The sequence below is a fragment of the Salmo salar genome, chromosome 14 (assembly GCF_965601325.2).
Source record: "Salmo salar chromosome 14, fSalSal1, whole genome shotgun sequence".
NCBI classification, from domain to species: Eukaryota; Metazoa; Chordata; class Actinopteri; order Salmoniformes; family Salmonidae; genus Salmo; species Salmo salar.
The window spans coordinates 92,835,912-92,852,273 of NC_138304.1; the positions used below are offsets into that span (position 1 = coordinate 92,835,912).

Genomic DNA, 16,362 nt, shown 5'->3' on the forward strand with positions numbered 1-16,362 from the left:
AGCGTGTTAGTGGGGGTGGGGCAGCGTGTTAGCGAGGATGGCGGAGAGGGCAGCGTGTTAGCGAGGATGGCGGAGAGGGCAGCGTGTTAGCGAGGATGGGGGAGAGGGCAGCGTGTTAGCGAGGATGGGGGAGAGGGCAGCGCGTTAGCGAGGATGGGGGAGAGGGCAGCGCGTTAGCGAGGATGGGGGAGAGGGCAGCGCGTTAGCGAGGATGGGGGAGAGGGCAGCGCGTTAGCGAGGATGGGGGAGAGGGCGGCGCGTTAGCGAGGATGGGGGAGAGGGCGGCGCGTTAGCGAGGATGGGGGTGCGGCAGCGTGTTAGCGAGGATGGGGGTGCGGCAGCGTGTTAGCGAGGATGGGGGAGAGCAGCGTGTTAGCGAGGATGGGGGAGAGGGCAGCGTGTTAGCGAGGATGGGGGTGGGGCAGCGTGTTAGCGAGGATGGGGGTGGGGCAGCGTGTTAGCGAGGATGGGGGTGGGGCAGCGTGTTAGTGAGGATGGGGGAGAGGGCAGCGTGTTAGCGAGGATGGGGGAGAGGGCAGCGTGTTAGCGAGGATGGGGAGAGGGCAGCGTGTTAGCGAGGATGGGGGTGGGGCAGCGTGTTAGCGAGGATGGGGGTGGGGCAGCGTGTTAGCGAGGATGGGGGTGGGGCAGCGTGTTAGTGAGGATGGGGGAGAGGGCAGCGTGTTAGTGAGGATGGGGGAGAGGGCAGCGTGTTAGAGAGGATGGGGGTGGGGCAGCGTGTTAGCGAGGATGGGGGTGGGGCAGCGTGTTAGCGAGGATGGGGGTGGGGCAGCGTGTTAGCGAGGATGGCGGTGGGGCAGCGTGTTAGCGAGGATGGGGGTGGGGCAGCGTGTTAGCGAGGATGGGGGTGGGGCAGCGTGTTAGCGAGGATGGGGGTGGGGCAGCGTGTTAGCGAGGATGGGGGTGGGGCAGCGTATTAGCGAGGATGGGGGTGGGGCAGCGTGTTAGCGAGGATGGGGGTGGAGCAGCGTGTTAGCGAGGATGGGGGTGGAGCAGCGTGTTAGTGGGGGTGGAGCAGCGTGTTAGTGGGGGTGGGGCAGCGTGTTAGTGGGGGTGGGGCAGCGTGTTAGCGAGGATGGGGTGGGGTAGCGTGTTAGCGAGGATGGGGGTGGGGCAGCGTGTTAGCGAGGATGGGGGTGGGGCAGCGTGTTAGTGAGGATGGGAGAGAGGGCAGCGTGTTAGTGAGGATGGGGGTGGGGCAGCGTGTTAGTGAGGATGGGGGTGGGGCAGCGTGTTAGTGAGGATGGGGGTGGGGCAGCGTGTTAGTGAGGATGGGGGTGGGGCAGCGTGTTAGTGGGGGTGGGGCAGCGTGTTAGTGGGGGTGGGGCAGCGTGTTAGTGAGGATGGGGTGGAGCAGCGTGTTAGTGAGGATGGGGAGAGGGCAGCGTGTTAGTGAGGATGGGGAGAGGGCAGCGTGTTAGTGAGGATGGGGAGAGGGCAGCGTGTTAGTGAGGATGGGGGTGGAGCAGCGTGTTAGTGAGGATGGGGGTGGAGCAGCGTGTTAGTGAGGATGGGGGTGGAGCAGCGTGTTAGTGAGGATGGGGGTGGGGCAGCGTGTTAGCGAGGATGGGAGAGAGCAGCGTGTTAGCGAGGATGGGGTGGAGCAGCGTGTTAGTGAGGATGGGGGAGACGGCAGCGTGTTAGTGAGGATGGGGTGGAGCAGCGTGTTAGTGAGGATGGGGGTGGGGCAGCGTGTTAGTGAGGATGGGAGAGAGCAGCGTGTTAGTGAGGATGGGAGAGAGCAGCGTGTTAGCGACGATGGGGTGGAGCAGCGTGTTAGTGAGGATGGGGAGAGGGCAGCGTGTTAGTGAGGATGGGGAGAGGGCAGCGTGTTAGTGAGGATGGGGGTGGGGCAGCGTGTTAGTGAGGATGGGAGAGAGCAGCGTGTTAGTGAGGATGGGAGAGAGCAGCGTGTTAGCGAGGATAGGGTGGAGCAGCGTGTTAGTGAGGATGGGGAGAGGGCAGCGTGTTAGTGAGGATGGGGAGAGGGCAGCGTGTTAGTGAGGATGGGGGTGGAGCAGCGTGTTAGTGAGGATGGGGGTGGAGCAGCATGTTAGTGAGGATGGGGGTGGGGCAGCGTGTTAGTGAGGATGGGAGAGAGCAGCGTGTTAGCGAGGATGGGGGAGACGGCAGCGTGTTAGTGAGGATGGGGTGGAGCAGCATGTTAGTGAGGATGGGGGTGGAGCAGCATGTTAGCGAGGATGGGGTGGAGCAGCGTGTTAGCGAGGATGGGGGAGACGGCAGCGTGTTAGTGAGGATGGGGTGGAGCAGCCTGTTAGTGAGGATGGGGTGGAGCAGCGTGTTAGTGAGGATGGGGTGGAGCAGCGTGTTAGTGAGGATGGGGTGGAGCAGCGTGTTAGTGAGGATGGGGGAGAGGGCAGCGTGTTAGTGAGGATGGGGTGGAGCAGCGTGTTAGTGAGGATGGGGTGGAGCAGCGTGTTAGTGAGGATGGGGGAGAGGGCAGCGTGTTAGTGAGGATGGGCGTGGAGCAGCGTGTTAGTGAGGATGGGAGAGAGCAGCGTGTTAGTGAGGATGGGGGTGGGGCAGCGTTTTAGTGAAGATGGGGGTGGGGCAGCGTGTTAGTGAGGATGGGGGTGGGGCAGCGTGTTAGTGAGGATGGGAAAGAGCAGCGTGTTAGCGAGGATGGGGTGGAGCAGCGTGTTAGTGAGGATGGGGAGAGGGCAGCGTGTTAGTGAGGATGGGGAGAGGGCAGCGTGTTAGTGAGGATGGGGGTGGAGCAGCGTGTTAGTGAGGATGGGGGAGACGGCAGCGTGTTAGTGAGGATGGGAGAGAGCAGCGTGTTAGTGAGGATGGGAGAGAGCAGCGTGTTAGTGAGGATGGGGTGGAGCAGCCTGTTAGTGAGGATGGGGTGGAGCAGCGTGTTAGTGAGGATGGGGGAGAGGGCAGCGTGTTAGTGAGGATGGGGTGGAGCAGCGTGTTAGTGAGGATGGGGTGGAGCAGCGTGTTAGTGAGGATGGGGGAGAGGGCAGCGTGTTAGTGAGGATGGGCGTGGAGCAGCGTGTTAGTGAGGATGGGAGAGAGCAACGTGTTAGCGAGGATGGGGTGGAGCAGCGTGTTAGTGAGGATGGGGGAGACGGCAGCGTGTTAGTGAGGATGGGGTGGAGCAGCGTGTTAGCGAGGATAGGGTGGAGCAGCGTGTTAGTGAGGATGGGGGAGAGGGCAGCGTGTTAGTGAGGATGGGGGGGTGGAGCAGCGTGTTAGTGAGGATGGGGGAGAGGGCAGCGTGTTAGTGAGGATGGGGGAGAGGGCAGCGTGTTAGTGAGGATGGGCGTGGAGCAGCGTGTTAGTGAGGATGGGAGAGAGCAGCGTGTTAGCGTGGATGGGGTGGAGCAGCGTGTTAGTGAGGATGGGGGAGACGGCAGCGTGTTAGTGAGGATGGGGTGGAGCAGCGTGTTAGCGAGGATGGGGGAGAGGGCAGCGTGTTAGTGGGGGTGGGGGTGGGGCAGCGTGTTAGCGAGGATGGGGTGGAGCAGCGTGTTAGTGAGGATGGGGGAGAGGGCAGCGTGTTAGTGAGGATGGGGGTGGGGCAGCGTGTTAGTGAGGGTGGGGCAGCGTGTTAGTGAGGATGGGGGAGAGGGCAGCGTGTTAGTGAGGATGGGGGGGTGGAGCAGCATGTTAGCGAGGATGGGGGAGAGGGCAGCGTGTTAGTGAGGATGGGGGAGAGAGCAGCGTGTTAGTGAGGATGGGGGTGGGGCAGCGTGTTAGTGAGGGTGGGGCAGCGTGTTAGTGAGGGTGGGGCAGCGTGTTAGTGAGGATGGGGGTGGGACAGCGTGTTAGTGAGGATGGGAAAGAGCAGCGTGTTAGCGAGGATGGGGTGGAGCAGCGTGTTTCGCGAGGATGGGGTGGCGCAGCGTGTTAGCGAGGATGGGAGAGAGCAGCGTGTTAGTGAGGATGGGGTGGCGCAGCGTGTTAGCGAGGATGGGAGAGAGCAGCGTGTTAGTGAGAATGGGGGAGAGGGCAGCGTGTTAGTGAGGATGGGGGAGAGAGCAGCGTGTTAGTGAGGATGGGGAGAGGGCAGCGTGTTAGCGAGGATGGGAGAGAGGGCAGCGTGTTAGCGAGGATGGGGGAGAGAGCAGCGTGTTAGTGAGGATGGGGAGAGAGCAGCGTGTTAGCGAGGATGGGGGAGAGGGCAGCGTGTTAGCGAGGATGGGGAGAGGGCAGCGTGTTAGCGAGGATGGGGGAGAGGGCAGCGTGTTAGCGAGGATGGGGGTGGGGCAGCGTGTTAGCGAGGATGGGGGTGGGGCAGCGTGTTTGCGAGGATGGGAGAGAGCAGCGTGTTAGCGAGGATGGGGGTGGAGCAGCGTGTTAGTGAGGATGGGAGAGAGCAGCGTGTTAGCGAGGATGGGGGTGGAGCAGCGTGTTAGTGAGGATGGGTGGTGAAGATGGTCCATTGGCCTGGAGGAAGAATAGAGCGGTGACATAAGACCTAGTAGAGATGGACAGATGCGAGGGATGAATTCCAGTGGTTGGTTGTGGGATATGGTAGAGACATTAACGTGACTGGGGGTGAAGAAAGACCATTTAAAGATGAGAAAATTATTTATATTTTATTCAGAATAGTCTATGATGATTTCAGGCTAATGCAGTATGTCAGAACATCACTGGTAACTTTTGTGGTTATAAGAATATGAAGCATTAAAAAACATCAGCATAATGGGCTGAATCCTAACCTGAAAATCCATGTGATGTACCTACTCAGATCTGTATGCACAGCGTTACAATTCTGCTGTACATGATTGGCTGATTTGAATGTCTCTCTTGCCATAATAATTCCTGACTCCATGTTCTGTGTGGTTGTAGTTCTTGGCCGTGGACACCCAGCTCCTCCTGGGCAACAAGAAGCTGGCTCTGAGTCCAGAAGAGTACATCTTTGCCGCCCTCAACCTCTACACAGACATCATCAACATCTTCCTCTACATCCTGGCTATCGTGGGCCGTTCCCGTGAGTGATGGAGCGGCGCCCTCTAGAGGAAAGGGAGAGGAAGGCAGCCAGGAGGATTGAATGATGCTCTTTTCCCCTCGCTGTCTTTTTGTATGATTTGTTCCACTTTTTGAGGTTCCCTCCAGTTTGTATGTTACACCTCCCCGCCTTCATCCCACCTCCTTCAGGAGACGAATTGGGTGACAGAAAAAAGGGTTCTGTCACCTATTGCAGCAGGCCTGCCATAGAGTGCAGCAAAGAAGGGCACACTTTTGAAGTTATTTATTTAAAGTTCTATGTAAGTATGTTATAAGTTATTCCTTTTTTTTTACATTCCTTGTTTGTTTTTATGTATTCTGCTTGTTCTGTCCTCCTTGGCAATCTGCTTCTACTTACAGAGATATGGTATCTAACTAGTCCATCACTACAAATTCTATAGAACTCTCCTGTCCTCTGCGATTTTGGCGGTCTTCCTTGCCTTGTAGATTAAGCACTGTAGAGAGAGAGAGTGGTATGCTATCTGATGGAGAGAGCCAGGCTGTGATGCAGGCCAGCGCTTTTTAAGGAAGAAACCTTTCCTGCTATATTCTCCCCCTCTGGTGTTCCCTCGTTTTCCTGCCAATGTAAATTAACTCTGCATGGCACCTGAAACAGCTGAGATGAGCTGAATAGATTCATAAAAACCCTCCAGAGGGATACCTCTCCTAGCCTGCTTGTTACGTAGCTGTACATAGTTCTGTGTGAAATGTATATGACGCTTAGTTCCCTAACCAGCTTTCTCTAGGCATGCCCGGGGAGTGTATGGCTGTGATGCTCACTGTATCTGTATATCTATCTATCTATCTATCTATCTATCTATCTATCTATCTATCTATCTATCTATCTATCTATCTATCTATCTATCTATCTATCTATCTATCTATCTATCTATCTATCTATCTATCTATCTATCTATCTATCTATCTATCTATCTATCTATCTATCTATCTATCTATCTATCTATCTATCTATCTATCTATCTATCTATCTATCTATCTATCTATCTATCTATCTATCTATCTATCTATCTATCTATCTATCTATCTATCTATCTATCTATCTATCTATCTATCTATCTATCTATCTATATCTATCTATCTATCTATCTATCTATCTATCTATCTATCTATCTATCTATCTATCTATCTATCTATCTATCTATCTATCTATCTATCTATCTATCTATCTATCTATCTATCTATCTATCTATCTATCTATCTATCTATCTATCTATCTATCTATCTATCTATCTATCTATCTATCTATCTATCTATCTATCTATCTATCTATCTATCTATCTATCTATCTATCTATCTATCTATCTATCTATCTATCTATCTATCTATCTATCTATCTATCTATCTATCTATCTATCTATCTATCTATCTATCTATCTATCTATCTATCTATCTATCTATCTATCTATCTATCTATCTATCTATCTATCTATCTATCTATCTATCTATCTATCTATCTATCTATCTATCTATCTATCTATCTATCTATCTATCTATCTATCTATCTATCTATCTATCTATCTATCTATCTATCTATCTATCTATCTATCTATCTATCTATCTATCTATCTATCTATCTATCTATCTATCTATCTATCTATCTATCATCTCATACTACGCATCGCTAACCAGTACAAAGACCAAAACTCCAATAAGATGTGAACGGCAGAGCACCCAGCTATTAATGCGAGAGCGCGCACCTCTAACCCACTCCACAAGATGTGAATGTTGTTAACATGGATGTACAACATGAATAAAAATGTATGTACAGTACCAGTCAAGTTTGGACACGCCTCCCGAGTGGCGCAGTGGTCTAAGGCACTGCATCACAGTGCTAGCTGTGCCACTAGAGATTCTGGGTTTGAGTCCAGACTCTGTCGCAACCGGCCACGACCGGGAGACCCATGGGGTGGCGCACAATTGGCCCAGCGTCATCCGGATTGGGGGGTGGGGTTTGGCCGGCAGGGATGTTCTTGTGCCATCGCGCACTAGCGACTCCTGTGGCGGGCCGGGTGCAGTGCGTGCTGACACGGTCGCCTGGTGTACGCGTTTCCTCCGACACATTGGTGCGGCTGGCTTCCGGGTTAGGTGGGCATTGTGTCAAGTAGCAGTGCGGCTTGGTTGGGTTGTGTTTCGGAGGACGCAAGGCTCTCGACCTTCGTCTCTCCCGTGTCCGTACGGGAGTTGCAGCGATGAGACAAGACTGTAACTACCAATTGGATAACACGAAAAAGGGGTAATAAAAAATCTAATAAAAAATGTTTGGACACACCTACTCATTCAAGGGTTTTTCTTTATTTTACTATTTTCTAGATTGTTGAATAATAGTGAAGATATCAAAACTATGAAATAAGTGTTAAACAAATGAAATATATTTTAGTTTCTTCAAAGTAGCCACCTTTTAGCTTGATGACAGCTTTGCACACTCTTGGCATTCTCAACCAGCATTCTCTCATTCACCTGGAATGCTTTTCCAACAGTCTTGAAGGAGTTCCCACATATTCTGAGCACTTGTTGGCTGCTTTTTCTTCACTGCGGTCCAACTCATCCCAAACCGTCTCAGTTGGATTGAGGTCGGATGATTGCGGACGCCAGGTCATCTGATGCAGCACTCATCACTTTCCTTGGTCAAATAGCCCTTACACAGTCTGGAGGTATGTTGGGTCTTTGTCTTGTTGAAAAACAAATGATAATCCCACTAAGTGCACACCAGATGGGATGGCGTATCACTGCAGAATGCTGTGCTAGCCATGCTGGTTAAGTGTGCCTTCAATTCTAAATAAATCACAGACGGTGTCACCAGCAAAGCACCATCACACCACCTCCTCCATGCTTCACGGTGAGAACCACACATGCGGAGATCATCCGTTCACCTACTCTGCGACTTACAAACACACGGTTGGAACCAAAAATCTCACATTTAGACTCATCAGACCAAAGGACTGATTTCCACCGGTCTAATGTCCATTGCTCATGTTTCTTGGCCCGAGCAAGTCTCTTCTTCTTATTGGTGTCCTTTAGTAGTGGTTTCTTTGCAGCAATTTTACCATGAAGGCCTGATTCACGCAGTCTCCTTTGAACAGTTGATGTTGAGATGTGTCTGTTACATGAACTCTGTGAAGCATTTATTTGGGCTGTAATTTCTGAGGCTGGTAACTCTAATGAACGTATCCTCTGCAGCAGAGGTAACTCTGTGTCTTCCTTTCCTGTGTCGGTCCTCATGAGAGCCAGTTTCATCATAGCACTTGATGGTTTTGCGACTGCACTTGAAGAAGCGTTCAAAGTCCGCATTGACTGACCACCATGTATTAAAGATGGACTGTTGTTTCTCTTTGCTTATTTGAGCTGTTCTTGCCATAATATGGACTTGGCCAAATAGGGCTTTCTTCTGTATGCCACCCCTACCTTGTCACAACACAACTGATTGGATCAAATGCATTAAGAAGGAAAGAAGTTCCACAAATTAACTTTTAACAAGGCACACCTGTTAATTGAAATGCATTCCAGGTGATTACCTCATGAAGCTGGTTGAGAGAATTCCAAGAGTGTGCAAAGCTATCGTCAAGGTAAATGGTGGGTACTTTGAAGAATCTCAAATATAAAATATATTTTGATATGTTTAACACTTTTTTGGGTACTACATGATTCCCTATGTGTTATTTCATGTCTTCACTATTATTGTACAATGTAGAAAATAGTATAAATAAATAGAAATCCTCGAATGAGTAGGAGTGTCCAAACTTTTTGGACTGGTACTGTATGTGTATATATTATTAATGGAATATTAGATGTTTTTTCCCCTTATGTTCTGAATGTTGGGAAGCTTGGTAATTGAGATGCTTTTGTATAAACTAAATGTGGAATGTCCCATTGGCTTCTTTTGGATAAATATTTTCCCTCTTACTTTTCGCTTATCCTTACTAATTCCTCATTTGTCTCTGTCTTCATGTATAGTAAATAGTAGTGTTTTTTTTTTCCGTTCTCTCCATTCTTACTAATGTGAAATGTTCAGGTATTGGAATTTCGGAACACTTTTATACAGAGCTGTTACAAAAAGATCACTTTTTTTACTGACATGTAGTAGATGAACACCGAGATTGAAGGATATAAGTTATTAATTATATATTTATTGAAGTTGCTATAGAAGGCAGGGTTGCTGTGAAGTTGAAAGTAAATGAGGAGGAAACTCAACACTTTTCTGTGGTTCTGAATGATGCATGGGACGCAGAGGGGCATATTCTGTGAGGTTTCCTGCTCAAACATGGATCTGTGTAAACACTGGAAGACTTGAACGTAGAATAAGGAGAGGCTGGAAACACAGAATCACTTTGACTAGTCACTAGAGAACACATTTTTAGTTTTAACACTTCACTACTGACCAATCCGTTGATATGTTCTCCATTGAAACTATACACTAAGTTACGTCCACTAAAATGAATACAATTTTTTGAAAACCACATCAAAGTCTTAAATATCTCAGATTGAATTATAATTTGACTCTTGTTGCATGATCCTTCCCTATTGTTGCATGTGCTGTGATTTCACACTGGGCAGTGCACTAGCTTTATTTGAGTGATGTTGAACGAAGAATAATCATAACGATAGAAGTGTTATTGTTGTGCTTTCTACGGCCCTGTTTTGATTTAATGTTTGTGTTTATCTAAGTAAATGTGTATATACACTGAGTGCTCAAAACATTAGGAACACCTTCCTAATATTGAGTTGCACCCACCCCACCTTTTGCCCTCAGAACAGCCTCAAGGTATCGAAGTGTTTTACAGGGATGCTGGCCCATGTTGTCTCCAATGCTTCCCACAGTTGTCAAGTTGGCCAGATGTGCACTGGGTGGTGGACCATTCTTGAATCACATGGGAAACTGTTGAGTGAAAAACCCAGCAGCGTTGTAGTTCTTGACACACTCAAACCAGTGTGCCTGGCAGCTACTACCATAACCCTTTCAAAAGCACTTAAATCGTTTGTCTTGCCCAAGCACCCTCTGAATGGCACACATAAACAATCCATGTCTCAATTGTCTCAAGGCTTAAAAATCCTTCTTTAACTTGTCTCCTCCCCTTTATCTATGCTGATTGAAGTGGATTTAACAGGTGACATCAATAAGGGATCATAGCTTTCATCTGGGCACACGGTCATGAAAAGAGCAGGTGTTCCTAATGTTTTGTACACTGTATAATACAACTCCTTAGTGGTTTGATGTGTATCGAGTAAATTGGGGCTTTGTAGTTATGTTTGCACTGTACATTAGCATTAAAATGAACTGAAATTGCATTCCTCTACACTACTCTGTTTTTCATTAAAAGAGCTATACACACTATTTTTTTCTGTTGTGTGTGTGTATGGTTTGAACCACTCTGATTGATGCTAAGGCTATAATAGCACTTCTTGTTTTAAAAGCTGTTTGATGTGGAAGGGGCATGTGAAGGAAATAATACTATGTGAAGAGACAGCCTTTTAAATGGTCATCTTGCCTTTTGGTGTCATAAACAACCATTGGTTCCTGCCTGTGCTTGGTAAAGATATGAGGGGGGGGGGGACGGCTTTCCACGACAATTTGGCGTCAACGAACAGGATCAGTAATTCCACTTGTGGAGCATCCCAGTGAAGGTCTGTGAGGGAGATATCGGTGCCGCTTTCATAAGGGAATTTCCCGTCTGAACAAAGATGTGGACCCGCCCAGACTTTTATTGAGAGCTGCCCTGGGGAAAATACCTGATCTGCGAACCTCTGAGGGACATGTCTAATGAATTTCAGTAAGTCAATTTAAATTAATTTGTATTAACATTTTGTTAGAAAAAAAAAAAAATGGCAGCTGTCTGTTGGCATTTATAAGAGCAGTGTCTACATGGTCTGCAGCCATTACTAATAACACGTGGTGTTATATATGTATAGGAAGTAGCGCAAGAGAACATTTGGTGTTACATATGGTGCATAGCAAGTAACAATAAGAGAATCGTTGAAAATGCAAATAGGTAATAGGGGAGATTACCAAGTGTTTGGGAATAGTACTAAGTGGATGTGAAAGTTGTGTGAGTGTGGAAAGGATGTGTTAAGCTGATTGATAGACATTTGGATAATAAGCTGATGGATTGAAATGTGGATATTAAGAGAATTGAAATGTAGCTAGTAAGTACTGACTGAAGGAGAGCTTTCTGGAGACTAGCTCTGGTGTTAAAGAGGTGAATGAATACCCCAACCAGTTCTGTATGAGCTGAGTTTTTAGATCTATAACGTTATGTATGAAAGAAGAGAGTACTATTACTGAATATGATGTATGAATGGAACACTAGTGTATGGGAGGAATTTGTTAAAGCAATGTATTGTGTGATCGACTAATTTGCTGAACAGGAGATTTGCTCCAGCGTGAAAGCTGCGTGGTTGTGAAAGCAATGTCTTAATTTGAGGAACATTTTTAGGTTTTTCTTACAAAAAAATAAATGTTTAAAATATGGGTTATGGAAATCATAAGAGCAGGAGGGACGATCCGAGCTGGGAACCAAAGGGGCTGTGTAAAGTAATGGCTAAGAAATTTAGTAGGGGGTACTGAACCAAACAGAAGATTGGACCAAATGGACAGATGGAGATTTCCCAGCTGACGAGACACTAAGCACTGATAAACTAGAGTCTGTGAGAAGCCGACTTGAGAGAAAAGAGACAGAATAATGAAGTGAAAGTGGAATGGGACGATTTTTTTTTTTTAAATGGGGGAAGGGAAGCAGAAAATGCAAAAGATAAAACCTGTAAGAGGACTGATGGTAAAACAAGTGGAACCAGAGAAGAGGAGGATGAGAAGAAGGTACATCTGATGTACTACTATGGATGAGGCAGAGGACATCAATGAAATGGTGGTAACCATGGAAACCAAAGAGGTAGAGGCCGAGGGACCCCTGCTGGAGCTGACGGAGGGAGAGACTGGAGCTGCTACAACAGTGCGAAGTTAGGGTATTTCTCAAGAAATTGCCCTGAAGAACAACAAAACGATTGGCCTTCCCCACCTGTTGGCATGCAGGTGGACAACACATTTGGACGAAGAGGTCGTCGAGGGGGCTACCAAACATAGGATGAGGTGGAAACAGAAGAAGAAACTAATGAAGAACCAGAAGAAACCTGTCAAATGTTATAATTGACCACCTTGTCAATCCAAAACCCCCTTACTGACATTTGGACACTGGGGCCGGTGTTGAAAATGTCTGCCCTATCTGTTCTCCCTCAAAGAAAACAATGTGCATAGTTGGAGCATCTGGAATTCCCTCTGAAGAATGTTTGACCTTTCTCCTAGATATGGGGTGAGGGGAAATGGAGATGAATACCGATTTCTGTATTCATCTGCCTGCCCCAAAAATGTATTAGGAAGAGATTTGATGTGGAAAAAATTAATTTATCTGTTGCCTGTATTGAAGGATTGTCATTGGGATCGAGGGAAAATGGAATCTTACCGTGCCTAATGAACTGTTACTATGCTTGGCACTTGAATGATCAACATGTTTAGGGACAGCTGAGAGAGCGATCCCTTTCTTTACCATTGCATGCTAACTGGGAAGTGTCTGAACACCTACATTGTACTGCTGCTGTTCCCTCATGCAAAGGGGACCCTGAATACCAACAGCGATGGTTAACCTGTCTGGGCTAGGGGGCAGTATTTTCACGGCCGGATGAAAAACGTACCCAATTTAACTTCTTACATCTAGGGGTTCCGCTAGCGGAACGCCTCACCAATATCCAATGGAAGAACGTGGCGCGAAATACAAAAACCTCAAAAATGCAATAATTTCAATTTTTCAAACATATGACTATTTTACACCATTTTAAAGACAAGACTCTCGTTAATCTAACCACATTGTCCGATTTCAAAAAGGCTTTACAGCGAAAGCAAAACATTAGATTATGTTAGGAGAGTACATAGCCAAAAACAATCACAGCCATTTTCCAAGCAAGCATATATGTCACAAAAACCCAAAACACAGCTAAATGAAGCACTAACCTTTGATGATCTTCATCAGATGACACTCCTAGGACATTATGTTATACAATACATGCATGTTTTGTTCAATCAAGTTCATATTTATATCCAAAAACAGCTTTTTACATTGGCATGTGATGTTCAAAACATGCATTCCCACCCAAAACTTCTGGTGAATTTACTAAATTACTCATCATAAACGTTGACAAAATACATAACAATTATTTAAAGAATTATAGATACAGAACTCATTTATGCAATCGCTATGTCAGATTTTAAATTAGCTTTTCGGTGAAAGCACATTTTGCAATATTCTGAGTACATAGCTCAGCCATCACGGCTAGCTATTTTGACACCCGCCAAGTTCAGGGCTCACTAAACTCAGAATTAGTATTAGAAAAATTGTATTACCTTTGCTGATCTTCGTCAGAATGCACTCCCAGGACTGCTACTTCCACAAGAAATGTTGTTTTTGTTCCAAATAATCCATAGTTATGTCCAAATACCTCCGTTTTGTTTGTGGGTTCAGGTCACTATCCAAAGGGTAACGCGCGAGCGCATTACGAAACAAAAAAAAAATAATGTTCCATTACCGTACTTAGAAGCATGTCAAACGCTGTTTAAAATCAATTTTTGTGGCATTTTTCTCGTAAAATAGCGATAATATTCCAACCTGACAATAGTGTATTCATTCAAAGAGGAAAAGAAAAAACAGCATGGTCGCGTGAATGCGCATATCCAATCTCTTTGTCACCAGGCAGACCACTGACAAACTGAGTTACTATACTCTGCCCAGAGACACAAGATGCCTCAATCCGCTTTCTGAAGGCTTTAGAGAGCCAATGGAAGCCTTAGAAAGTGCTACGTAACCCCACAGATACTGTAGTTTCGAAAGGGACTAGAAAGAAGAACTACAAATTCTCAGACAGGCCACTTCCTGCTTGGAATCTTCTCAGGTTTTTGCCTGCCATATGAGTTATGTTATACTCACAGACACCATTCAAACAGTTTTAGAAACGTCAGAGTGTTTTCTATCCAAATCTACTAATAATATGCATATTCTCGTTTCTGGGCAAGAGTAGTAACCAGTTTAAATCGGGTACGTTTTTTATCCTGCTGTGAAAATACTGCCCCCTAGCCCAGACAGGTTAAAGGTTTTGTTCACATCGGCTTCCGAGAGCATTATCAAACAGTCATCCAGAACAGCTGGTGCTCTCGTGCATGCTTCAGTGTTGCTTGCCATGAAGCGAGCATAAAAGGCATTTAGCTCATCTGTCAGGCTCACATCACTGGGCAGCTTGCGTCTGGGTTTCCCTTTGTAGTCCATAATAGTTTTCAAGCCCTGTCACATCCGACAAGCGTCAGAGCCGGTGTAGTAGGATTCAATCTTAATCCTGTATTGACGCTTTTCTTGTTTGATGGTTCATCTGAGGGCATAGCGGGAGTTCTTATAAGCGTCCAGATTAGTCTCCCACTCCTTGAAAGCGGCAGCTCTAGCCTTTAGCTCAATGCGGATGTTGCCTGTAATCCATGGCTTCTGGTTGGGATATGTACGTACAGTCACTGTGGGGACGACGTCATCGATGCACTTATTGATGAAGCCAATGACTGATGTGGTGTATTCCTCAATGCCAATGATGTGTCCACTTAATAAATCTTCTTAAGGATAGCCCCCTTTTTTTCAATTTTCGCCTAAATGACATCTAACTGCATGTAGCTCAGGCCCTGAAGCAAGGATATGCATATTCTCGGTACCATTTGAAAGGAAACACTTTAAGTTTGTGGAAATGTGAATTAAATGTAGGAGAATATAACACAATAGATCTGGTGGAAGAAAATACAAAGAAAAAAACAGTCTTTTTCTACGACCATTTTTTAAATGCAAGAGAAAGGTCACAGTTCTTGCCATCACTCTGGTTGTAATTCCGATAGTGTCCACAAGATGACAGCAGTGTATGTGCAACATTTCAGATGGATAACTTGAAGTATGAGTGAACTACAAGACTTTTAGTGTGAAGTCCCCAGGTACATTTGGGCAAATTGTGAAGGAGACATTCGCATTCATATAACATTTTTCTGCAAGAATATCGTCAAATCTGTATACTTGGACCTTGATTTAGCTTTCCAAGTAGTAGTAGCCATATTATAAGTTCAATATTTGCAAAACAACCAGTTTTCATAACTTTATAACTCTGAGTATCCTTATTTTTGTCCAAAATGAAAAGGCATGCTGTCGTACAAGGTTAGTAGCTACATTTTACGACATATACATGGTTTCCGGATGCTCCCGTAAAGCCCAGCTCATTGGCTATCTAGCTAGCTTTGTTTGACCCCAATTGGTGCTTATTTGACAAAGATACAGTCATTCAAGTGTTGACCGCCCGCATCATTAGCGTGCCATGAAGGCCTCGCTCTTTGACCAAATATGGTGTCTTATAGGATATACTACACCCTTAATGATATAGTGAAGTCTTGTTACCTTCTAGGATCTCTGAGGAATACATACGAATGTGATTTGACTCGTTGAAACAACGTTTATTGTGAGATTTTCACAGATTCCTTTCTTTGCAAATTGAACGAGTGGAAATACAAAATCGATTGTGCATGCTATATGGACCTTTTTAGGATATGAAAACGACACTTCATGTTATCTCTGGGACCCTTGGATGATAAATCAGAGCAAGATTTCAGAATATAAGTACACATTTCACCTTCAGAGGTGAATTTATCAAACCTATTGCGGTGAAAAAAAGTGTTTTGTTGTTAGGAGCTCTCATCAAACAATAGCATGGATTTTTTTTCGCAGTAATAGCTATTATAAATTGGACAGTGCAGTTATATTAACAAGAATTTAAGCTTTCAGATGATATAAGACACTTAAATGTACCGAGATTTGTTGTTTCTCTAAAATCTGAGGTCTTGACATAATTTACATGATTTACAACTGTCCTGTTGACAGAACACCGATAACAGTGGTAACGTGCTGTCTCGCTACACAGGAAGGTAGCAAAAACACTCACAAGCCAACATGAAACAGCAGCCACATTCAGAAAATGATTTATATGTACATTACTTTTAATAATAATCCCTTGACCTTGCTATCTAATGAGCACATTCACGTGATACTAAAATTGGGGATCACACCACATTTAACTCCCTGAGGACAGATTTAGCAAAACTGCAACCCCAGACAATCATTGAACGCTGTAAGACATTTCAGCTCACAGCTTTGGGCTATGAACCCTTTCTGTTTTAGGGGAGCTCAGTAGAATAGAAATCCTAGGGCTCTAGAATGTTATCAGACAACAATAATTACTTAGTTACCATAACAACCTATTGTTGTCAATTTACTGTCTTCCATCTTCCAC

At 46.0% G+C, this 16,362-nt stretch overlaps 1 protein-coding gene across 2 annotated transcripts in view; it reads left to right on the forward strand.

Moving 5' to 3' along the window:
• LOC106570485 (protein lifeguard 1) overlaps positions 1-5,915 on the forward strand; it is a 37,275-nt gene extending 31,360 nt beyond the window's left edge. Inside the window, exon 8 of one of the 2 annotated variants that reach the window (XM_045694899.2) lies at positions 4,843-5,915. In XM_045694899.2, coding sequence (XP_045550855.1) covers positions 4,843-4,992 — 150 coding nt within the window. In that variant the 3' untranslated portion in view covers positions 4,993-5,915. The remainder of the gene's footprint in view (positions 1-4,842) is intronic. The other variant, XM_014142886.3, reaches the window with a different exon arrangement.
• The last annotated feature ends 10,447 nt before the right edge of the window (positions 5,916-16,362 follow it).